This window comes from Cottoperca gobio, unplaced genomic scaffold (genome assembly GCF_900634415.1).
Source record: "Cottoperca gobio unplaced genomic scaffold, fCotGob3.1 fCotGob3_284arrow_ctg1, whole genome shotgun sequence".
NCBI classification, from domain to species: Eukaryota; Metazoa; Chordata; class Actinopteri; order Perciformes; family Bovichtidae; genus Cottoperca; species Cottoperca gobio.
Window position 1 is genome coordinate 54916 of NW_021166894.1, and position 25085 is coordinate 80000.

Genomic DNA, 25085 nt, shown 5'->3' on the forward strand with positions numbered 1-25085 from the left:
TTACATAGGAGTCTCCTGCTGTTGGATGTTACAAAGGAGACTATTGCTGGATGTTACAGAGGTGTCTCCTTCTGCTGGATGTTACAGAGGAGTATCCTCCGACTGGATGTTACAGAGGAGTCTCCTCCGGCTGGATGTTACAGAGGAGTCTCATGCTGGATGTTACAGAGGAGGCTCCTACTGCTGGATGTTACAGAGGAGTCTCCTGCTGCTGGATGTTACAGAGGAGTCTCCTCCGGCTGGATGTTACAGAGGAGTCTCATGCTGGATGTTACAGAGGAGGCTCCTACTGCTGGATGTTATAGAGGAGTCTCCTGCTGCTGGATGTTACAAAGGTGTCTCATGCTGGATGTTACAGAGTAGGCTCCTACTGCTGGATGTTATAGAGGAGTCTCCTGTTGCTGGATGTTACAGAGGAGTCTCCTCCGGCTGGATGTTACAGAGGAGTCTCCTGCTGCTGGATGTTACAAAGGAGTCTCATGATGGATGTTACAGAGGAGTCTCCTGATGGATGTTACAGAGGAGTCTCCTTCTGCTGGATATTACAGAGGAGTCTCCTGCTGCTGGATGTTACAGAGGAGTCTCCTTCTGCTGATGTTACAGAGGAGTCTACTCCTGTTGGATGTTACAGAGGAGTCTCCTGTGGCTAGATATTACAGAGGAGTCTCCTGCTGCTGGTTGTTACAGAGGAGTCTCCTCCTGCGGATGTTACAGAGGAGTCTCCTGCTGCTGGATGTTACAGAGTAGTCTCCTGCTGGATGTTACAGAAGCGTCTCCTCCTGCTTGATGTTACAGAGGAGTCTCCTGCTGCTGGATGTTACAGAGGAGTCTCCTCCGGCTGGATGTTTACAGAGGAGTCTCCTGCTGCTGGATGTTACAAAGGAGTCTCATGCTGGATTTTACAGAGGAGGCTCCTACTGCTGGATGTTATAGAGGACTCTCCTGTTGCTGGATGTTACAGAGGAGTCTCCTTCCGCTGGGTGTTACAGAAGAGTCACCTCCTGCTGCTGGATGTTACAGAGGAGTCTCCTAATGGGATGTACAACGAGGAGTCTCCTGATGGATGTTACAGAGGAGTCTCCTGATGGATGTTACAGAGGAGTCTCCTAATGGATGTTACAGAGGAGTCTCCTGCTGCTGGATGTTACAGAGGAGTCTCCTAATGGATGTTACAGAGGAGTCTCCTTCTGCTGGATGTTACAGAGGAGTCTCCTGCTGCTGGATGTTACAGAGGAGTCTCCTGATGGATGTTACAGAGGAGTCTCCTAATAGGTGCAGTGGTCTTGCTGATCTTTCTCTACTATTCCTCTTTCTCACAACATAAGACACTCCCTTTTATGCTTTTTGTAAGAAAGTAAAAACATTAATAATTAAATATATATAGTTTGTCTGTGTCCTCTCAGCACGAACACAGTGTGTGTGAGAGTGTGTGTCCTCTCAGCACGAACACAGTGTGTGTGAGAGTGTGTGTCCTCTCAGCACGAACACAGTGTGTGCGAGAGTGTGTGTCCTCTCAGCACGAACACAGTGTGTGTGAGAGTGTGTGTCCTCTCAGCACGAACACAGTGTGTGTGAGAGTGTGTGTCCTCACACCTTTCAGGCCGATCTTACTGCGATCCATCGACTCTTTAGCATCAGCAGGAATCATCCACCGCCCTCCAGGACCTTTGATGGCCGTCACATTCCTCTCCTCCCACCTGATGGGAGCCTACACACACACAAATTAGTGCGTTAACCTCTTAACGGGTGGACGGCGGGTCCACGCGCCGTGTATATGTATAGATATAGGCTCACTTTAGCAGCTTCAAAGATCTTCATCACAGCCGAGGAGATCTCTGGACCAATCCCATCTCCAGGAATTAGGGTGACTGTCTGCATCTGAGGGGGGGGGGGGGGAGCGCGAGAGAGAGCGCGAGAGAGAGCGCGAGAGAGAGCGAGAGAGAGAGAGCGAGAGCGAGAGAGCGAGAGAGGGAGAGGGAGAGGGAGAGGGAGAGCGAGAGAGCGAGAGAGAGCCATTGTAGGTTTAAATCAATAATTGTTAAGTTTGTTCAAAGAGACGTTTTAATAATCACTTAATATGAATCATAAACTAATGTCACCTGTGTGTGTGTGTGTGTGTGTGTGTGAGTGTGAGTCCTCCTCACCCCTCTCCTGGAGAAGGAGGCTGAAGACAGAGCTGGTCTCTTGGCGGCCCCCGCCACCACCTGGGACAGCTGCAGAGACATGAAGGTCACGTGAACTTTAACACAATAACTGAGACGTTCATCATCATTCATTAATAACTTGCTTAAACTAAATATAAATGTTATTCACATCCACGGGGTTTTATTTTAATGACTTTGGTCAAATAAGATTTAACCTGTTTCACCGTAACTGAACTTATTTAATTAGAAAAACGTTAATAATCTCTTAAATATTTTACCACCAAATTATTAACATTAAAAAATATATATTTACATAATTTAATGCATTAAACCTTATTAGTGTTACATACTATTTATATAATGTGATTATGTTTTAAACCTCTGTTTTAGTACAGGTGTGTATTTATGACGACACATCACATGACTAAGTGTAAGCTGGAGTTCATCCTGCGCGTGTTGTTCCCCACCAGGTGAGCAGCACCAGGCAAGGTGACCTTAAAACAGTGTAAACAGTTTGTGTTGGTGGTCTCCAACATGAGGAGCGACCGGGTCTCAGCCTGCGAGCCAGGGCTTATTTATCGAGAGCGGTTCCACACTTGTGAATGTAACTACACGGTTTCACGGTGGTGGAATCAAACATATGTTCCGGTTAAACTCTTAAACTCCTCCGTTAACGTTAGCTCTGCTAGCTACAGCAACTGTCATCCCTGAAGGACACACACACGGAGCTAACATGCTAACATGCTAACGGTAGTGTATAAAATACTTTTTGACTCTCCAGAACTCCGACAGAGACACACACACTTCCGCTCACACACACAACACATCCCAGCTCTGCTTTAAACATTTTAATATGGCATCCATGTTTATTATCCATTTATAAAGCAGCTTCTCTCACCATTGACCTCCACGCGCTTCCTGCCATTCTGATGAACAACCGAAGATCCTCTGACAGGAGGAGGAGGGCTCACTCTGATCAAATATCCTCTTACAGGAGGAGGAGGGCTCACTCTGATCAAAGATCCTCTTGCAGAAGGAGGAGGGCTCACTTTGATCAAATATCCTCTTACAGGAGGAGGAGGGCTCACTCTGATCAAAGATCCTCTTGCAGGAAGGAGGAGGGCTCACTCTGATCAAAGATCCTCTTACAGGAGGAAGAGAAGGGCTCACTCTGATCAAAGATCCTATGATAGGAGGAGGAGGGCTCACTCTGATCAAAGATCCTCTGATAGGAGGAGGGCTCACTCTGATCAAAGATCCTCTTACAGGAGGAAGAGAAGGGCTCACTCTGACCAAAGATCCTCTTACAGGAGGAGGAGGGCTCACTCTGACCAAAGATCCTCTTACAGGAGGAGGAGGGCTCACTCTGATCAAAGATCCTCTTACAGGAGGAGGAGGACTCACTCTGATCAAAGATCCTCTTACAGGAGGAGGAGGGCTCACTCTGATCAAAGATCCTCTTACAGGAGGAGGAGGGCTCACTCTGATCAAAGATCCTCTTACAGGAGGAGGAGGGCTCACTCTGATCAAAGATCCTCTTACAGGAGGAAGAGAAGGGCTCACTCTGACCAAAGATCCTCTTACAGGAGGAGGAGGGCTCACTCTGATCAAAGATCCTCTTACAGGAGGAGGAGAAGGGCTTACTCTGATCAAAGATCCTCTTACAGGAGGAAGAGAAGGGCTCACTCTGACCAAAGATCCTCTTACAGGAGGAGGAGGGCTCACTCTGATCAAAGATCCTCTTACAGGAGGAGGAGAAGGGCTTACTCTGATCAAAGATCCTCTTACAGGATGAGGAGGGCTCACTCTGATCAAATATCCTCTTACAGGAGGAGGAGAAGGGCTTACTCTGATCAAAGATCCTCTTACAGGAGGAGGAGAAGGGCTCACTCTGATCAAAGATCCTCTTACAGGAGGAGGAGAAGGGCTTACTCTGATCAAAGATCCTCTTACAGGAGGAAGAGAAGGGCTCACTCTGATCAAAGATCCTCTGATAGGAGGAAGAGAAGGGCTCACTCTGATCAAAGATCCTCTTACAGGAGGAAGAGAAGTGTTCACTCTGATCAAAGATCCTCTTACAGGAGGAAGAGACGGGCTCACTCTGATCAAAGATCCTCTGATAGGAGGAAGAGAAGGGCTCACTCTGATCAAAGATGCTCTTACACGAGGTAGAGAAGGGCTCACTCTGATCAAAGATCCTCTTATAGGAGGAAGAGAAGTGCTCACTCTGATCAAAGATCCTCTTACAGGAGGAGGAAGAGAAGGGCTCACTCTGATCAAAGATCCTCTTACAGGAGGAGGAGGGCTCACTCTGATCAAAGAGCCATCAGGGCCACATAATTTGCAAAGAGCAGGGATGAGATCCTCAGGCCACCAAACTGCAACCTCTCTCCTCCACGACTACGCCTCGATATCCTTTCCATGAATATCACAAACCGGATTGGTGATAAAGCGCAGCCCTGGCAGAGGCCAACATCCACTGGGAACGACTTAATGCAGAGTATCCGGACACAACTCTCGCTTTAGGCGTACAGGGATTGGATGGACTTCAGAAGTGACCCCCCACCCCATACTCCGGCAGCACCTCCCACAGTATCACCCGGGAGCCCTGGTCATACGCCTTCTCCAGAGCCACAAGACACATGTAGACCGGATGGGCGTACTCCCAGGCCCCCTCCAGGATCCTTTGGAGAGTGAAGAGTTGGTCCGTTGTTCCACGACCAGGACGGAATCCGCATTGTTCATCTTTAATCTGAGGTTAGACTATCGGCCAAACCCTCCTTTCCAGCACCTTGGAGTAGACTTTACTCGGAAGGTTGAGAAGTGTGATACCCCTGTAGTTGGCACAGACTCTCTGGTCCACTGCCACCACCTAGGCACTGTCCCAGACTTCCACGCAATGTTGACGAGGCGTGTCAACCAAGACAGCCCCTCCACACAAAGCCTTCAGCATTTCTGGACAGACCTCATCAACCCCTGGGGCCTTGCTACTATGGAGTTGTTTGACTACCTCAGTGAACTCTACCAAGGAAATTGACGATGGTCCATCATCAGCTTCCAGCTCTGCTTCTACCATAGAGGGCGTGTAAGTCGGATTCAGGAGTTCCTCAAAGTTTTTCCTTCCACCGCCTGATAACCTTCTCAGTTGAAGTCAGGGTCCCACCATTGCTGTACACAGCTTGGATGGTTCCTCGCTTCTCCCTCCTGAGGTGCCGGACGTTTTTTCCAGAAGCACCTTGGTGACGACCAAAAGTCCTTCTCCATAGCTTCTCTGAAATTCCTCCCACACCCACTGCTTTAGAGGCTGCCACCCTTGGAGCCCGTCGGTACCCTGCAACTGTTTCCAGAGTCTTCCCGGATAACATAACCTGGAAGCACTCCTTCCTCAGTCGGACGGCTTCCCTGACACCAGGGTCCACCACTGTGTTCGAGGGTTACCTCCCCTGGAGGCACCTAAGACCTTGAGACCACAGCTCTTTACCGCAGCTTCAGCAATAGAGGTTTTGAACATCGCCCACTCAGGTTCAATGCCCCCAACCTCCACAGGGATGTCTGAAAAGTTCCGCCGGAGGTGTGAGTTGAAGGGGCTTCCTCCAGACGTTCCCATTCACACTTGAACTACTGAGTCCTCTACTGGAGCCCCCTGCAGGACTCCATTCAGGGTCTCCAAGAAGGCCGAATACTCCAAACTGCTGTTTGGGGCATAGGCACAAACAACAGTCAGAGTTCCCCCCCCCCATAACCCGCAGGCGTAGGGAGGCGACCCTCTTGTCCACCGGGGTGAACTCCAACGTAGCGGCACACAGCCCGGTGGACACACTTTATTACACACATTACTACAGACTTTGTACACACTTTACTACACACTTTACTACACACTTCATTACACACTTTATTACACACTTTATTACACATTTATAAAGTGTGTATAAAGTGTGTATAAAGTGTGTACACTGGTTATAGCAGCTGACCTACTAAATGTATGAATATACACAAACAGACTGATGGTCCTGAGTGATACACAAAGGGTTAACACAGATGGACTTCCACACACTGAAACTCCCTCTATGAGTATTTTCTAAGCAGCCCCTGAATGCATCACGCTGGTAGCCGCACCCCGCCCCCTCCCCCCCACACCGCTGAGGCGTAAAAAAAGATCATCTTGTCTCCTGCAGCCGGGAGCTCTGCTGCCAACATTACAGCAGGAGAGAGAATGTGCAGCTGCCGCCTGCTGGACTGGAACATGTGGACCTGAGTGGATGTAAAGCGGCTGCAGACCTACAGTGTGATGCAGCTCTGTGATGGGAGAGGCAGCCGAGCAGGATGGGAAACAAGCAGACAACCTTCACCGACGAGCAGCTGGAGGCGTTTCAGGTCAAAGTCTGATTCATCTGTTACATTATATAATATTTATATATATACGATGATATAACAACGTGAAGCAGCTTAATGAACATTAAACACCCTTCATCTTAATTAAGATGAAGAGGAGCTGTAGAACAGAATAGAGCTCTCTGATTGGCTGATCACCCTCCCCCCCTCTGCATCCTGCTGCACGTGATGCTGATGCTGCATGTGAGACACATCCGCCCACTGAGACTCTGTGTGTTTGTTTACAGGACTGCACCTTCTTCACCAGGAAAGAGATCCTGCGGTGAGTTTATCACGGAAATACAAAATGTAATAAAAACACACAACACTTAGGGATCAGCTGATTGGTTAACTACGACTTCTTATAGCGGCACAAAGAGATGATGATTACTGACACAATCCGTCTGTTATGTTATTTAATTAGCGAGCTCCTTGGGGGATCAACTTCCTGTCAGGAGGTCAGTTATAAGCAGGGATGTCGATGAAAAGAGATCACATTGGGCCCCCCGCCCCTGTAACCACCTTCAGAGCCCGATGGATCTGTTTAAAGCTTCAAACTCTTCTGCAGTCCAACACTTGCTGCACGATGTTTACTGACAGGGAGGGGAAATATAAAACTTTACAGTACAGATGTCAAGAGAACCAAATCAATGCCAAAATTCGAGCGAGGTATTGGAAGAAAGAATCAATTATAACATTATCATCATGTGTTCAAATGTAGTTTTGTAAAACGTAGTTTTTACCAAGAAACTTGGATCTATTTTGCAAACTGGATCTATTATCCAGTTTGCACAGCGATGTGAAATCGATACTGGACTTATATTATATAATCGATATATTGGAACTGTGACCTGTTTCCTCCTGACAAAGAGCTCTTTTCTTCACCTCTTCTTACCGTCGCATCGAGAATCGTGGAATGTCACTCTGGTGACGTGCAGCATTCTGCACAAAGAGGAAATCACTATGTGATGCATATAGCATGTTATAACAAACAAAATAATTAAATCAGTAGCAGGTTTTTTAACTAAATATACAAACTAAAAGATAATAATAATAAAAAAATAATTCTGAGTTTTGTAAATATGACCATTTGATGACTGTTGCTGTTCACGAACCGTAAATTGTGTGTGATCGGTGAAATTCGCATTACATTACTGACATTACTGTCCTGAAAAGTTAGATTATAAAATAAAAGTCTCACGACAGAATAAGAAGTAAAATCTGCTAAAATGTAATAAAAATAAACGTGATAATAATGATGAAAAAATGCTCAGTGGAGGGAAGTCAGCTGCACTATTTCTGCCAGATGCATTAATCCTACTGACTCCTTCTATTACTCCTTAATATTTATAATTTATAATTAATTTAATTTAATTTATAATTTAATATAATAAAAGAGACTTCACTGTAACTGTTATACGATCAATAAAGGAACTTGAAACAAAAAACAATACAGACAAAAGTGAAATAATATGAAGCACAAAAACAGAAATCTGTTATGTAACTGTAATAAATAAATAATAAACCAAAGTATTATATTACAGTACATCTCCTGCTCTTCTTCTCTGCTGTGCTGCAGGTTACACGGCAGATATCGTGAGCTTGCTCCACATTTAGTGCCGCTGGATTACACCAACAACCCTGACATCAAAGTCCCGCTGGCGCTCATCGTCACCATGCCGGAGCTCAAGGTGCTGAGAATTTTTTTTATTTAGTCAACTAAACATATTTATCTTCCATCTGCAGACTATAGTTTAGATTATAGATGATCTGTTTGGTCTATAAAATGTCAGAAGATAGTGAGGAATGTCCCAGCTTCTCAGAGTCCGGATGTCTCTAAATGTCTTTAATTTCTTGTTCTGTCACTTTAATATAAAACAGAAAAGCAGTAGATCTCCAGATTGGAGGCTGAAACAGACTTTAAAGATTTTATGTTGAGAAATATTTCGGGATGTTTGGAGGTTATTGTGTGATTACATGTTAAATATTTTGTGTTTTAAAGTTTTTAATTGAAATATTTTAGAATCTGACCGTTTTAGATAAAATAAAGGTAAAATACATATCTAATAAATCTCTGGCAGTCGAAATGTCTCGTGTTTGTTTCAGGGCGACAGATGAAGATTATGTTCATTATGAATAATCTTCAGATTATTTCTACATTAATGGTTTGGTTATAAAAGGTTTGAGTCCTGATGTCTGTAGACGTCCAAATATATTCACTTTAATATAAAACAGAGAAAAGACATTAAAGACATTTCTGCAGGAAACTTTACTCAAAACAACTGATGATTATTTTTCCTTCGATAAACTAATTCATTAGTGGACTACTTTAGTTCCATAAATAATAAAGTTAATAGTGATCTGTATTACTATATTTATATACTACTATACTATGTACTATATATACTGTGTATTATATACTATTATGAGCTGAGTTTGAAGTGTTTGTCCTCGCAGGAGAACCCGTTCAGAGACAGGATCGTGGAGACGTTCTCCGAGGACGGACACGGGAACCTCAGCTTCAACGACTTTGTCGACATGTTTTCAGCTCTCTGTGAAACTTCACCCAGAGAGCTGAAGACCATCTACGCCTTCAAGATCTACGGTAAAATGGATTAAAAAGTTTTAACAGCACAAAGAAAGAACACCAACAAATAATATGAATAGTAGGAGAATATGCCTAATGGGTCCGGACTCAGACTCAGATCAGGACTCAGATCAGGACTCAGGACTCAGGTCAGGACTCAGGATTTAGGACTCAGGACTCAGGTCAGGACTCAGGACTCAGGTCAGGACTCCGATCAGGACTCAGGACTCAGATCAAGACTAGGGAAGATCAAGGTTACAGGCGTAGTCCAGGAAGTAATATTCTGGTTGTGGTTCAGACTTTAACAGGGACAGCTTTATCTGTAAGGACGACATGAAGCGGACTCTGAACAAGCTGACCAAAGGAGAGCTAACTCCAGAGGAAGTCACGCTGGTGTGTGATAAATCCATCGAGGAGGCCGACCTCGATGGAGACAGCAAGCTCTCCTTCTCCGACTTTGAGAACATGGTGTCAAAGGCTCCTGACTTCCTGAGGTACCACGCTTGTTTCTAATCATCCCTGACTCAGCAGATTGTCTTTATTTTTTTTAAAGTTATATTTTTGGGCTTTTTCATGCCTTTATGATAGAGAAGTGCAGATTGTAAAAGGGGAGAGAGAGAGGGAACGACATACAGCAAACGCCACAGGTCGGACTCAAACCAGTGGCTGCTGTGGGCAAGGACTAAGCCTTTGTATATGGGACGCCTGTGCTACCGGTTGAGCTACCGGGACGCCCCTGCAGATTGTCTTTATGAATCTGGGATTTGCAGAATAGTCAAATATCCCCATTCTTATCGGGTGGACAGAGTTGATCCGGCCCCTAGTCTCAGGACCGGCCTCTAGACTCAGGACCGGCCTCTAGTCTCAGGACCGGCCCCTAGTCTCAGGACCGGCCTCTAGTCTCAGGACCAGCAACTTTGTTGTTACAGGAATCATAAGTCCAGTTTGTTAACGCCACAGCTGTGTCCCTGCACTAATATAAATAATAAGTTCAGACTTCACATAAACAGGTCTGTCCTGAAGCATTTATAGTTAAAATAGTAAAATCCCCCAAAACTACTGAATCTCTGAAAGCAAATCTCACGTTTCTGCTTTCTTTGTCTTTTAAATAAAGAATAACTCTCACTGTATAAACCTCTGTTCTTCACAAAATAAAACTTCCTCTGTTTCTGTTTCTGTCTGCAGTAACTTCCACGTCCGAATATGAGACGGCAGCAGAGATCCTGCAGACGACAGACGTCTCACTTTGACTCCCAGTCCAGCCGGGCTTCGCCTCGACTCAGTGCCTGTTCTTTCTATCTAGGGCGAAGAGTCTTGAGAGTCGGAGGCACAGAAGCACAGGCTTTAACAGCCAATTCAGCATCTTACAAACATTTCAGAGGGAAGTTGTTAATGCATGGAAACCTTCTCTTTAGTAACAGTTTGGAGGCGGACGAGGAAACCAAGACGGGGCTACTTTTATACGAGGAGAGCGTCTCTCATGGACAAACGCTCCGCAGAGTGAACTTTAAGCTTTTCTGACTTCAGTGCTTTGCAGAAAGGCCAGATCCATTGACTGGATTCTTTTAAAAAAGCACAGTTTTAAAGGGCAAAACAGTGAAGAGCTATGCAATCTCTGTGAAGTGCATGTTGTGAGTTGCTTCTCGCCGTGGGTTCTCTGTTGGTATCGTGACTTGCTCTGGTGCATAATGACAATCATTGTAAACTGTAGTTCAGTTGATGGAAGGGCTCTCTGTCATCTCACCTGTAAACTCTGGCTTTGATAAATCTTTTCCTGCCGCCAACAAACTTTCACTCGTTCTACAGATGTGAAATAAAAGATTTTTCTGTTGCTCCATGAAGCTTCTTCAGAAAACTGATCCTGTAACATTAGACCCGAGCCGAGAGTTCAAACAGAGTTCAGGCGCTGCAGACATTTTATATTTTACATTATTATGAGACAAATATACTAAACATCCTTGTTTCTGAAAAGGTTGACCTCCTAAAACACAACTTCTGCCAAAGGACAGTTTCACATTTTTAAGTCTATTTTAAAGGAATTTCTCACCCTGAAAATCATCATCTGTTTATAGGTTACTTCTCCGTGTTTCCTTGAACTCTTAAAGAAAATTTGGTTTGCCTCCATAATGAACGAAGAATAAAAGAAACTTATGAAATTCTTGAAATACGGAACCGGAGCATTTTAATATTTCTTGAAATAATTTCCAAGATTAAAGTTGTAAATTTAATAGAAAGAATACTTCTTATTCTGTGAGATTAAAGTGGTTAATTTATGATAAAAACTCAGAAATGTACAAGAACAAAATATTCTCTGAGGTTTGAGATGATACATTTACGAGAAAATGTCACAAATTTGGGAGAAAAAACTTTAGAAACAAAGATTAAAAAAGGAGAAAACGTAATGAATTAAAGTAAATAACGTAAACACTGAACGATCAGTTTGTTCTCTGTGTGAGCTCATTTCACAGCTGGTTTATTCACGAAAACATCGCAGCCATCTGATTCAGTGTTCCTGTAAAAACTACAGGTTTAACCCTTTAGAGGAAGTGGCTGATTGAGCTGAACATCCTCCTGCAGCAGCAGCTGGTGGTTTCAGGTTTCACCTGCTATCTGATGAAACCTGCTGTCTGCTGGACCTGGTGTCTGCTGGACCTGCTGTCTGCTGGACCTGGTGTCTGCTGGACCTGCTGTCTGCTGGACAACTATTCTCTGAGATTATAAAGTCATAGAATGGGGCTTCCCGGTAACTCAAATAAAAACATTTTACTGAATCAATTTAGAGATAAGCAGTTTCTTTTTATAGCACCTCAAGAATGAACAGTCTCAGAGATACTCAAGGTTTTTTCTCGTAAACATTCCACTTTAATCATAGAAATTCTGAGGTTTTTCTCAGAATATTATGCCCTCGCCTAGCTCTGTAATGATATATATTTTTACCTACATTGGCCCTAATATGCGGCGGAACTAACCGAACAATTACACGTCACAAACACAGGAGAGAATATAATTAATTAAGTTTTTCTCCCTCACTTGCCTCTTAGGACTGAAGATTTGCTGTCTGGGCTGCAGAGTTGACGCCTGTTAAAGGGCTTTTATCCCCCAAAACCATGTCTCATGTTTCATATCATCTCATTATGGTCACTCTGCAGCTTCCTCTTGTGAATACGTCGATGCAACCACAGCTTCAGTTTCACAAGAATCTAATAACAGCCACTTTCCTCTCTGTTTATATAAAGACATGCAGGAAGTCTGAGCGGATTCTTCTGCAGGTTTTTATCCTCAGCCGAGATGGGCGATTTGGGAAACGAGTGAAAATGTGACTCAGATTTAAACTCCAGGTTTTTAGCAATAATAAGCTACATTAATAATAGTTATGAGGACGTTTACAGCCACATAAACAAACTAAACAATCAAGTACTGAAGAGAAATCACACAAAACTATAAATAAATCACAATTCCTCCAGAAATCTTTATTCTTCTTCATACAAATAAATATTAAATCTAAATAAACATAAGTCTTTGTCTAAATAAAATTTTACCCATCTGCGCTTTCTCACATTTAATTCCAAAAAATAGTGTATTAAAATATCAAAATACATTTCTCCCTCTCAAAGGGGGATTTTTATTTAATAGTTATGAGGACGGTCTGGAATTTGCTCCTTATAAGAAGATTAAAGTTGTTCGATGCCCAGACGAAGGCGTCGATTATTTAAAGCAGACTTTGCTGCAACAACTCTTTATTTGTGTTTTTGTGTCAGCTTCATATTAATGAGCTTCAGCTTTCTGTAAACTGGGTTTAAATTAGAGGTCGAATTATAACTTGTTTATCAACGCAAACACTTTGGGTATCTGGGAATGTTAATAATAATGATAATAATAATATTGGTAATAATAATAATACAAATATAATATCTGTATTATATCTTATATTTATATATTATTATTATTATTATTATTATTATCACTGTTATTATTGTCATTATTTCGGTTATTATCATTATTATAATTATATATTAATAAAGACAGGAAACAGCCTCCTCTCTGGTCACCTGTTGTGTTAAAGTGACACCTGGTGGCAGGAGGTGGGACTGACAGCTGCAGAGAATAAAGATTTAATTATGGTTATTATAATTATTAGGAAATCTCCAAATCAAAACACTGATTTATAAACAGACAGCAGGTTTCTGTAAAAATAAGAGATTTAAAATATGCATATTTCTTAACGCCTTCTTGTTTTTAACTTTGTGATTACATTGAAATATTATTTAGCTTCAGTTGTGTTCTTTTTATGGATGTGAATTTTACAATTGAATCAAACATTCATGCAGAATATTTACATTTTCTATGATACAGTAAAGCCGGAAACACTGATTATTATTTATAGTGTGAAATGTGATATTGATGCGTGTTCACCTCCTGCCCTGCCGTGGTGCACTTGAGCAAGGCACTGGACATCCCCCTTCCCCCCTCACTCCCATTGCTCCCCGGGCGCTGTACATTAGCTGCCCACTGCTCCTAGTAGTAGACTCCTGGTACTAGGATGGGTTAAAAGCAGAGAGAACACTGTGTGCTCTGCATGTGTGACCATTAAAAACAGGGTTTCATCTCATTCTAATAAGTAAAGTGAGTTTTCTCTTCATTTTTCTAACCCTCAAAAGTCAACACAATAAAATGATATCCCATAATTTCTCTCCAACATGTTACTGAACCTTTTACCAATTTATCGTAGTATTTACCCCAAATACCTCAAAATTATTGAAAAAGCAATAAAAATACAAACATTGAGAAAATATGAATTTAAATGAATAATAACATACATAAATAAACTTCAATAATATCAATTTATAATAAGAAACCGTACAATGATTTGTATGTAGCCTAGCAGGGTTTAAGACAGTCACATCCGGCCCGTATTCAGCACGAGGTGCCATGGTGTAATGGTTAGCACTCTGGACTCTGAATCCAGCGATCCGAGTTCAAATCTCGGTGGGACCTGAGTTTTGCTTTCTGGAGTTAAAACAGCTCATACATACGTCTGTGGTCTGTAATTAAAGGTTTACTCACTTTAAAAGTAAAGATGAACTTTACCAGCCCCTTCACACACATACAGAACATATATACAAACATTTTAATTACAATAGAATAAAATAAAAAAGCTCTCTTGAATTTATGTCTGGGTGAAAAACTGCCGCATGTGATCTATAAGTTCACCTTTGCAGATAATATGTTTTGCTGTTGGGTCTCCAATGTAAATGAATGATCTCTTCTATGTGTTGTATTAAATTGTTTATTTCATGTATGATTTACTGTTTTGATCAGTGAGTTGCAGCCTGAGGCTCCGTGCTGGTGGAGGTTTCCTCAGCAGGTCAAATGAGGAGAGAGCATTGAAAAGTGTGTTTTAGGAGGGGGGGAGAATGATGGCGCTCTGTGAGGAGAATTCAACTCTGTGACTCTGTGGTGCAGCCAGCTGGTATCCCACAGAGATTTGAACAATGTGAGTTATTTCCATCCCTTGGCTGAGAGCGGCTGCGGGGGGGGGGGGCGTCCGGGCTTCTACACGGATCACATGTTTCAGTCCAGAGGAACATTTGGACTCCTCCAGCCCCTGAAGGAAAGCAGCCGGACTTCCTCAGCTGCCAGGCTGCCAGAGTAAACGTCGCTGAGCTGGAGGTGGACACTCTCTCGCGGGTTCGTCCGCAGGGAGCCGGGAGACGGCTGCGAGGAAACACGGAGCCTGGAGAGCGAACAGGGAGCTGCCAAGAAGTCAAGCACGGCTGCTGGAGCAGATCCACGCAGAGCATCTGAGGACACACACCTGCTGCAGGGAGAGGTCTCTGCTGTTCCCTCACTACAGCGCCGAGCTGGATTCATCCGCCGCTAAAAGTAGTCCTCAAATTAGTGATGAAACTATATATTTGTCTTTAACTTTCATTCAGTGGTGGAAAGTAATAAAATGCTTTTACTACTGTACTACTGTATTTTTTTTTTTTTTTTTTAAGTATTTTACTAACAAACATATGAGCTTCACTGTTAAACTTTATAAGTATATATGTATATATATATATATATATATATATAGAGCTGAAGGTTGACCTGGAACAATCTGGAGTCATGGTTTCAACACGTACCATACGCCGCACACTAAACCAAGAAGGGCTTTATGGGCGAAGGCCAAGAAGGACCCCACTGCTGACAAAAAGGCATAAAGAGGATCGACTGATCTTTGCCAAAGAGTACCTGGACAAACCACAATCCTTCTGGGCAAATGTTCTGTGGACAGACGAAACCAAAATAGAGCTTTTTGGCAAAGCACACCAGTGATTTGTTTATAGATGACAAAATTAAGCTTATATGGAAAAGAACACCCTACCTACAGTTAAGCATGGTGGAGGATCCATAATGTTGTGGGGCTGCCTCTGGTACTGGAGGCCTTGGTATTTTGTGAGGTATTGAAGGAATCATGAAATCAGAGGATTACCAAGGGATTTTAGAGCGAAATGTGCTACCCAGTGTAAGAAAACTAGGTTTGGGTCGAAGATCATGGGTTCTCCAGCACGATAAAGACCCAAAGCACACATCCAAAAGCACTCAAGAATGGTTGAAAAGGAAAAGATTTACTGTTTGAAACTGGCCAGCAATGAGTCCTGATCTCAATCTCATTTAAAATCTTTGGAGAGAACTGAAATCTGCCATTGGGGAAAGGAATCCTGCAAATGTTCAAGAGCTTGAACAAATTCCAAAGGAAGAGTGGGAGAAACTACCAGCTGACAAGTGCAAGGAGCTTATAGATGGCTAAAGAAACGTTTGGAGGCAGTCATCGTTGCCAAAGGGTGTGCAACCAAATATTAAGGAAGGGTGCCTTTATTACTGTCCAGGTCATATTTTCTATTTCTATTTTTAAATTACTACATGTAAGTTGAAAAATAATGTTTTTTTGTTGAATTACTTTGAACATCCTATTAAAATATTCTGATGATACAAACTTTGAACATTTCCATTTATTTCGGAAGATATTGTACAGGTTATACAAAGAATTCAAGGGTGCCAATAATGGTGACCCGAACTATATATATGATATACGAGCTAATAAAAACTTAGTCAAAAGTGTCATTTATTCCTCGGATGTGAACAAACTCTTCACTGATTGTATGAGAGGACCTGCGGAAGGACGTGAAGCCCAGCTGAGGTCAAAGGTCACGTCGTGTCCCCCACGTGTCTTCTTCTGTGGTGGATGGTAGTGATTATGGTATGTCCTCAGAAGACCTTGAGCTGGTTATAATAAATCCTTTTTATGATCCAACAAGGAAAGCAGGACATGTTGTTTTTTCTTTCTAGAGGATTAAATGTCTTTAATGTATTAAAATGCATAAATAAAATCACTGTTACCAAGTGCACCTGCAGGTAAATATTCACATATGTGGTACAAATATACACGTATAAAAACCGTCTGTCGATATTTTACCTGGATGGTTTGATTTAGAGTTTGTGAATCTTTACTGAAAATAAAAGCGTTAAATCAATAAAAAGACAATTTAAAACCGATGAAACTACTTTTTACTTTTAAATTGTTCCGGTTCATTTTATACAAATATGAAAACCTTTATACGTATAAACTTCAGGAAGCAGAGTCTGAAAAAGTTGACTTTATTTCTATCAAAGAATGAAGCACGTGAACATTTTACATCATATTTGTGTCGTTTTCAAAAAATTTTTAATACAAAATTCACAGTTTAAATGATGAAAAAAAGAAGAAACACCATAAATAATCTGATTCAAAAACAACAATTGGGCAGGACAGAAGAAAATAATAATAATAATAATAATAATAATAATAATAATAATAATAATAATAATAATAATAATAACTATAACTATAACTATATAACTATAACAACACACTCTCTGAACTGTAAATATCTTCCAAAAATATTCGCTTTCTGACATTATTGTGTTTTTATATCGACACCACAACAAATACAGCTGGAAAAATAACTGCTGCTTTATTTATGTTCATATATTAAATCATAAAAACATTAAAAGAATGTGAAGATGAACTCAGAACTTTTAGTTTTCTGACAGAAACAAGGAAACAACCAAACAGAAATATAATATTTTATAGATTATACGACTGAGCTTTATTTTGAAAATGCTGCTCATTAATTTTCTACCCTGACGGAGGAATTATTGATTGATTGGACAAAAATAAATATTCTTGGTAATAATGAACATAGCAGCGTGTTTTTCTCTCTTTGTTGTATGCTTTATTATTTATGGGTAATCATACGTACATTCTGCAACGTTACATAAAAACTCTCCAAATGTTTGTACAGACGTCTAGCAACTTTTAGGTTAAAATATATTCTAGATTATTCACAGACTCACAGGCTGTGTGGAAGTGTTCTACACTTGTGCTATATGTATATATACATATATATATGTATATATACATATATATATATATATATGTATATATACATATATATGTATATATATATATATATATATATATATATATATATATATATATATATATATGTGTGTTGTTGTTAGATGTATATTCAGAGAAATTAATAATCTGATGACGTCACTACAGCAGCTCGTTTCAAGGCTCCTGACAGTTTGATCCTGATTTAATCCTAAATGAATCTTGATTCAAACTTGATTTAATTTGGATTGAATTCTAATTTAATCCCAATTTATTCCTGATATGATCCTAATTGAGTACGGATTAAAATGTGTCTTGAATCCTGATTGAATCCTGACATTATATTGATTGAATCCGGAATTTATCCTTATTTATTTGTTATTGAAACCTGAGTGCTGATTTAAGTGATTATTGATTTAACACCTAAAGATAAACTTTAAAAAGATAAACACCGTCTGAAGGTTAAATCTCTCTGATGAAGGCACGTGAAGACCTGCTGCCTCCCGGCAGGTGACAGAGAAGTCTCACACTTTGGGTTTCTCCTCCTTGTTGTTGTTGTTGTTGTTGTTGTTGTTGTTCAGGTTCAGGTCGAAGCCCGACTGCTTCCTGAGAGCGCGCGGCATCAGCGTCTTCTTTACGAACTGTTTCTGGAGGAAGCGGTTGCTGATGCTGAAGGGACAGTAGCTGCTGATGAAGTACATGAGGCCGACGCCGGGCCCCGCGAAGTAACGCACCTGCGGCTGCGGCGACAGCAGCGCTTGCACGATGGTGTCGGTGACGGGCCGGAGGTCGGGATTGGCCTGGCTGGCGTAGCTCTGGAACAGCTCCTTGGTCTCCGTCACGTAGTCCTCGCCGTAATCCTCGAGCAGCGCCGGAGACAAATTCTGCAGAAGCTGCTTGTGCTGCTGCTCCCAGTACGAGCGGTTACTGGACTGACCTGCAGACACACAACGTGTGTAGTAGAGTGTGTAACAACGTGTAACAATGTGTGTAACAACGTGTGCAGTAACGTGTGCAGTAATGTGTGTAACAACGTGTGTAACAACGTGTGAAACAACGTGTGTAACAACGTGTGTAGTAACGTGTGTAACAACGTGTGTAACAACGTGTGAAACAATGTGTGTAACAACGTGTGAAACAACGTGTGTAACAACGTGTGTAGTAACGTGTATAACAACGTGTGTAACAACGTGTGTAACAACGTGTGTAACAACGTGTGTAGTAACGTGTGTAACAACGTGTGTAACAATGTGTGTAACAATGTGTGAAACAATGTGTGTAGTAACGTGTGTAACAATGTGTGTAACAACGTGTGTAGTAACGTGTGTAACAACATGTGTAGTAACGTGTGTAACAACGTGTGCAACAACGTGTGCAACAACGTGTGCAACAACGTGTGTAGTAACGTGTGTAACAACGTGTGTAGTAACGTGTGTAACAACGTGTGTAGTAACGTGTGTAACAACATGTGTAGTAACGTGTGTAACAACATGTGTAGTAACGTGTGTAACAACGTGTGCAGTAACGTGTGCAACAACGTGTGTAGTAATGTGTGTAACAACGTGTGTAACAACGTGTGAAACAACGTGTGTAACAACGTGTGTAACAACGTGTGTAACAACGTGTGTAACAACGTGTGTAACAACGTGTGTAACAACGTGTGTAACAACGTGTGTAACAACGTGTGTAAACAACGTGTGTAACAACGTGTGTAACAACGTGTGTAACAACGTGTGTAACAACGTGTGTAACAACGTGTGTAACAACGTGTGTAACAACGTGTGTAACAACGTGTGTAACAACGTGTGTAAACAACGTGTGTAACAACGTGTGTAACAACGTGTGTAACAACGTGTGTAACAACGTGTGTAACAACGTGTGTAACAACGTGTGTAACAACGTGTGTAACAACGTGTGTAACAACGTGTGTAACAACGTGTGTAACAATGTGTGAAACAACGTGTGTAACAACGTGTGTAACAACGTGTGTAACAACGTGTGTAACAACGTGTGTAAGTAACGTGTGTAACAACGTGTGTAACAACGTGTGAAACAACGTGTGTAACAACGTGTGTAACAACGTGTGTAACAACGTGTGTAACAACGTGTGTAACAACGTGTGAAACAACGTGTGAAACAACGTGTGTAACAACGTGTGTAACAATGTGTGAAACAACGTGTGTAACAACGTGTGAAACAACGTGTGTAACAACGTGTGTAGTAACGTGTGTAACAACGTGTGTAGTAACGTGTGTAACAACGTGTGTAACAACGTGTGAAACAACGTGTGAAACAACGTGTGAAACAACGTGTGTAACAACGTGTGTAACAACGTGTGAAACAACGTGTGTAACAACGTGTGTAGTAACGTGTGTAGTAACGTGTGTAATAATGTGTGTAACAACGTGTGTAGTAACGTGTGTAGTAACGTGTGTAACAACGTGTGTAGTAACGTGTGTAGTAACGTGTGTAACAACGTGTGTAGTAACGTGTGCAATAACGTGTGTAGTAACGTAAGTAACAACGTGTGTAGTAACGTGTGTAACAACGTGTGTAGTAACGTATGTAACAACGTGTGTAGTAACGTGTGTAACAACGTGTGTAGTAACGTGTGTAGTAACGTGTGTAACAACGTGTGTAGTAACGTGTGTAACAACATGTGTAACAACGTGTGCAACAACGTGTGCAACAACGTGTGCAACAATGTGTGTAACAACGTGTGTAGTAACGTGTGTAACAACATGTGTAGTAACGTGTGTAGCAACGTGTGTAACAACATGTGTAGCAACGTGTGTAGCAATGTGTGTAGTAGAGTTTGTAACAACGTGTGTAACAACATGTGTAACAACGTGTGTAGTAGAGTTTGTAACAACGTGTGTAACAACGTGTGTAACAACGTGTGTAACAACGTGTGTAACAACGTGTGTAACAGCGTGTGTAGTAGAGTGTGTAACAACATGTGTAACAATGTGTGTAGCAACGTGTGTAACGCAGGAGAAAGAAATTTTATTTTATTAAGTCAAAATGTTGAGAATAAACTTTGAACCTTTGAGAACAAATGAAACTAGTAGTGTTAGCACATAAACTGAAAGCAAAAAACTAAAAAGATATTGCTTTTGTTCTATTCCTCTTATACCTGGCACTAATACTCTTCCGCACATCTCGAACATGCACAGACCTCCACAGAGACATTTGTCTCACATAGTATAAAGTATTATAATCCTCTTCATACAACCGTGTCGTAACTTGTGTTGTACAAACTGTGAGCAGAGCTGTGAGTCAGCCGGACTGAGCTGTGAACAGGATGTCAACACAAATCTGGATAAAGTTCATCCAGCGTGTCGGCCGGCAGCCAGACGGAGAGTAACAGCAGGATTAGGACTCCAAACACAAACCTGTTCCTTCAAGATTAAAGTGAGAACAGCAGGATAAAGTGTACCCAGCTCTCTGTTTACATCCGTCTTCACGCAGCTGAGGTTATCTAAACGCTGTTTAAGTTTCCACCATAGAAAACACAGCTTGTGATGTTAGAACGAGTCGGCAGCTCGTCATATGGAGTCGTAGGTATACAATTATTATTATTATTATTGTTTTGAGCATTTTGGTGCAAACTCAGGAGGCTTATCTCTTTGTGAATATTACTTATATATTTTACTATACTTATATTACCTGTACAATACTCCAAAGACTTTGCATTATAACTGTATTACACGGTACATTTCAAGCAATAACTTTGTTTTCAGCATTAATATCATTATTAATATTATTACACGCCTGCATATATTGTAATACACATATTTTAAAATATTTATTGTATATTGTAGAACAATGTGCACATTTTTACTTTGACTACTCTATGTTTATATAAAATATTTTATTTTAAAATGGAGCAACTGTGACGAAATGTATTTAATTGTTTACTGTTTCCCAGTCGGGACGGTCAGTTTGGGCCGGTGTGAAAGCTTCAATCCAACCCTGCTTCAACTGCAATGCTATTTTTAAATCCCACAAGTTCACTGGTATTAGAGTCCTGAGAGAATACGGCTTCAGTGACTAATAGGGACAACATTTTTATTAATTGGTCCAGTATTAAGCGGGCAATTCTGCACCGGCAATGTAAGTCGACTACGATCTCAAGGAGAAGTCTCGTTCTGAAATCTGAGAGGTTTAAACATGAGCGAGAGTTGGAGAGAAGAACCGCCTGTTGTTGTGTTGAAGCCTAGAAAGCTTCGCTTTGTGTAAACTAAAAGATTTTACATTTCATGGCTGAATTTCTCATTTCTCAACTCATTTCACATTTGAGCGAGACTTTTAGACTCAATAACAAACAGAGCGGATCAAGGTAAAGAAAAAGGTTTTATTTCTCTCTTTCCATAAAGTAGTCAGAAACTTATTATAACGCTAAAATGTTTGAGAAACACCAAAGTTAAACTTTAAAGTATGTTCTGTATCTCAAGATAATCAACTAAGTTGTTATTTCAGAATGTCGACTCTCTCTCAGCCCTAAAAGTCTCCAGAACGCACATTAAGATGTGATAACATAATGTTTTCAAACTGAGCAGAGGAGCATCAGGCCCAGGGGAAGGTTTCTATTGGCCGACTGTCAGCGCTCTAATCACATCCACCCTGCACGAGTCAGAATCAAAAGTCAGCAATTTGTAGTTTGTATGTGTGGAAACAGATGGTCCGTCCCACATGTGGTCCTCATTAAGACAGTATTGTCCTCAGCAGGAGGCCTGTCATCATGTTCAGCATGGGGCCAAACCACAACATGCACTGTAAAAACTAAAAGGGCTTCCAATATCCTGCGGTAAACAAGGAACATTTGAAGTGTTTCCAAAAAACCCTTTACATTAGACGAGCTTAGTCAAATATCCAATCATAGCAACACAATGCAACACAATGCAACACATTAAGGGTGCTTCAGGAATCTTTCTATAAGACAGCAACCATTAAGCTCCTGCAGGATCCTCTGCAGCTCACAGTTTCTGCTGGACCCCTTTTTCATTTGAGTCCCTGAACACAGTTCCTAGAAGACCACAGTGCCTAAAAGCGGGTTGTACCAACTGGTCTTCACCAGCCTGGTTCTAACTGAAAGTCCATCTTTGTTAAGTCTTTATCATGGAATTTACATTGGTGGCACCAACCAAACTGATGCTGACCTTACGTCGTCTCAGCGATGCTCGTTCATGTTAATGCCAACTATGCCTATTGCCTCGCAGCGTGGGTCGCTAGGATACATCGATAACAATGTCCGGCTGTCTTGTTAATGTGTTGCTGATCATTTATCATCTGTGGCAATGCAATTATAGAGGATCAGAGAAAAAGAAAAGGAAATCGAGTTACACAAATAAACAAAGCTGTGCAGCTGCCAGAAGAACACGCTGACTCCCAACCAGTCCAATGAGACAACGAAGAAGAAGAAAAGAAATCTGCTGACTCTGTTGACTTGGAGAGAACTAAGGCAATTGTTCCTACTCGGGTGTAGATGTGTGTGTTAGGGTGTAGATATGTGTGTTAGGGTGTAGATGTGTGTGTAGATATGTGTGTTAGGGTGTATATATGGGTGTAAGGGTGTAGATATGTGTGTTAGGGTGTAGATATGTGTGTTAGGATGTATATATGTGTGTTAGCGTGTAGATGTGTGTGTTAGGGTGTAGATGTGTGTGTTAGGGTGTAGATGTGTGTGTTAGGGTGTAGGTGTATGTCAGGGTGTAGATATGTGTGTTAACGTGTAGATGTGTGTGTTAGGGTGTAGATGTGTGTGTTATTGTGTAGATATATGTGTTAGGGTGTAGATGTGTGTGTGTTATTGTGTAGATGTGTGTATTAGAGTGTATATATGTGTGTTAGGGTGTAGATAGGTGTGTTAGCGTGTAGATGTGTGTGTTAGGGTGTAGATATGTGTGTTAGAGTGTAGATGTGTGTGCTAGGGTGTAGATATGTGTGTTAGCGTGTAGACATGTGTGTTAGGGTGTAGATGTGTGTGTTAGGGTGTATATATGTGTGTTAGGGTGTAGATATGTGTGTTATGGTGTATATATGTGTGTTAGGGTGTAGATGTGTGTATTAAGGTGTAGATATGTCTGTTAGCGTGTAGATGTGTGTGTTAGGGTGTAGATATGTGTGTTAGCGTGTAGATGTGTGTGTTAGCGTGTAGATGTGTATGTTAGGGTGTAGATATGTGTGTTAGGGTGTAGATGTGTGTGTTAGGGTGTAGATGTGTGTATTAGAGTGTATATATGTGTGTTAGGGTGTAGATATGTGTGTTAGCGTGTAGATGTGTGTGTTAGGGTGTAGATATGTGTGTTAGAGTGTAGATGTGTGTGCTAGGGTGTAGATATGTGTGTTAGCGTGTAGACATGTGTGTTAGGGTGTAGATGTGTGTGTTAGGGTGTATATATGTGTGTTAGGGTGTAGATATGTGTGTTATGGTGTATATATGTGTGTTAGGGTGTAGATGTGTGTATTAAGGTGTAGATATGTCTGTTAGCGTGTAGATGTGTGTGTTAGGGTGTAGATATGTGTGTTAGCGTGTAGATGTGTGTGTTAGCGTGTAGATGTGTATGTTAGGGTGTAGATATGTGTGTTAGGGTGTAGATATGTGTGTTATGGTGTATATATGTGTGTTAGGGTGTAGATATGTGTGTTAGGGTGTAATTGTCTGTGTTAAGGTGTATATATGTGTGTTAGCGCGTAGATGTGTGTGTTAGGGTGTAGATGTGTGTGTTAGGGTGTAGATGTGTGTTATAGGGTGTAGATGTGTGTGTTAGGGTATAGAACTGTGTGTTAGGGTTTAGATGTTTGTGTTAGGATGTAGATGTGGGTGGTGTTACCTGTCTTGAATGAGGAGGGCAGGACAGTGGACACATGGACCCCCCATGGCTCCAGCTCGTGTCTCAGAGTGTTGATTAAAAGGTTCAGAGCTGCTTTCGACGCTCCGTATGCTGCCAGGCAGGGAAACGGCTGGTCGCCTGAAGACACGGGTATGACTTCAACATGATGGATGTACAACTATCACTGGATTACTTTAATACTGAAGAAAAGTTAAAAACATGAAGAACTCTTTTTTTCTGATTACTGAGTGGATCTATGGAACGCTAATTCACACTGAATTCAATATGAGTTTCATGTCTATTTGTTCACATTTCACTGACCTATAAAGAGGAGAAGGACCATTTTCATTCAAACTGTGTCAATCAGATGCTAAGTGTTTTAAAGTACTTAAATATCTTAATTAATTGAATAACTAGAAGGGCACCCAGAGATCGCAGAACTCCTCCAAGGACATTACCATTAGTGAGAAATACTGTCTGTCGTGATTCAGATCCTTTTCCAGGGAAAAATAAAAAGCTACTACTCAACAAACTAGAAGGAACTGCAATGTTAGCGAAAGTGAAAATGTGTATCCGCCCCGTGGTTCTGATCCGCTCCAAAACTGAATCTGTTCTTCCTCGTCCCACGCTGCACCCTTCCACCAAGTTTCATTCAAACATCTGGCTGGTAGTTTTTCTGTAATCCTGCTGACAAACAGACAAACAAACCTCCTTGGTGGAGG

At 41.5% G+C, this 25085-nt stretch overlaps 3 protein-coding genes and 1 non-coding gene across 5 annotated transcripts in view; 2 read left to right on the forward strand and 2 right to left on the reverse strand.

Moving 5' to 3' along the window:
• Positions 1-1347: 1347 nt before the first annotated feature.
• LOC115005231 (isocitrate dehydrogenase [NAD] subunit alpha, mitochondrial-like) lies at positions 1348-3124 on the reverse strand. Of its 2 annotated transcripts, none has more exons than XM_029427015.1 (4): positions 3043-3088; positions 2100-2213; positions 1795-1878; positions 1348-1708 (listed from the first exon to the last, which is right to left on the reverse strand). In XM_029427015.1, the coding sequence occupies exons 1-4, from the start codon at positions 3067-3069 to the stop codon at positions 1514-1516; spliced, it is 420 nt and encodes a 139-aa protein (XP_029282875.1). In that variant the 5' UTR covers positions 3070-3088; the 3' UTR covers positions 1348-1513. The 2 variants fall into 2 exon arrangements, with proteins under 2 accessions (XP_029282875.1, XP_029282876.1); XM_029427016.1 differs by having other exon boundaries at positions 1350-1708; positions 2145-2213; positions 3043-3124.
• Positions 3125-6305: 3181 nt separating this feature from the next.
• Positions 6306-11768, forward strand: LOC115005228 (calcium and integrin-binding family member 2-like). Its single transcript, XM_029427011.1, has 6 exons — positions 6306-6518; positions 6764-6798; positions 8095-8206; positions 8973-9120; positions 9401-9596; positions 10288-11768. The coding sequence occupies exons 1-6, from the start codon at positions 6468-6470 to the stop codon at positions 10307-10309; spliced, it is 564 nt and encodes a 187-aa protein (XP_029282871.1). The 5' UTR covers positions 6306-6467; the 3' UTR covers positions 10310-11768.
• A 2257-nt stretch (positions 11769-14025) lies between these two features.
• Positions 14026-14097, forward strand: trnaq-cug (transfer RNA glutamine (anticodon CUG)). Its single transcript has one exon. It is a non-coding gene; the product is annotated as a tRNA-Gln (tRNA).
• Positions 14098-17643: 3546 nt separating this feature from the next.
• Positions 17644-25085, reverse strand: part of hsd11b2 (hydroxysteroid (11-beta) dehydrogenase 2) — a 25857-nt gene continuing 18415 nt past the window's right edge. Inside the window, exons 4-5 of the mRNA XM_029427012.1 lie at positions 24364-24501; positions 17644-18464 (exon numbers count right to left, since the gene is read on the reverse strand). Coding sequence (XP_029282872.1) covers positions 18052-18464; positions 24364-24501 — 551 coding nt within the window. The 3' untranslated portion in view covers positions 17644-18051. The remainder of the gene's footprint in view (positions 18465-24363; positions 24502-25085) is intronic.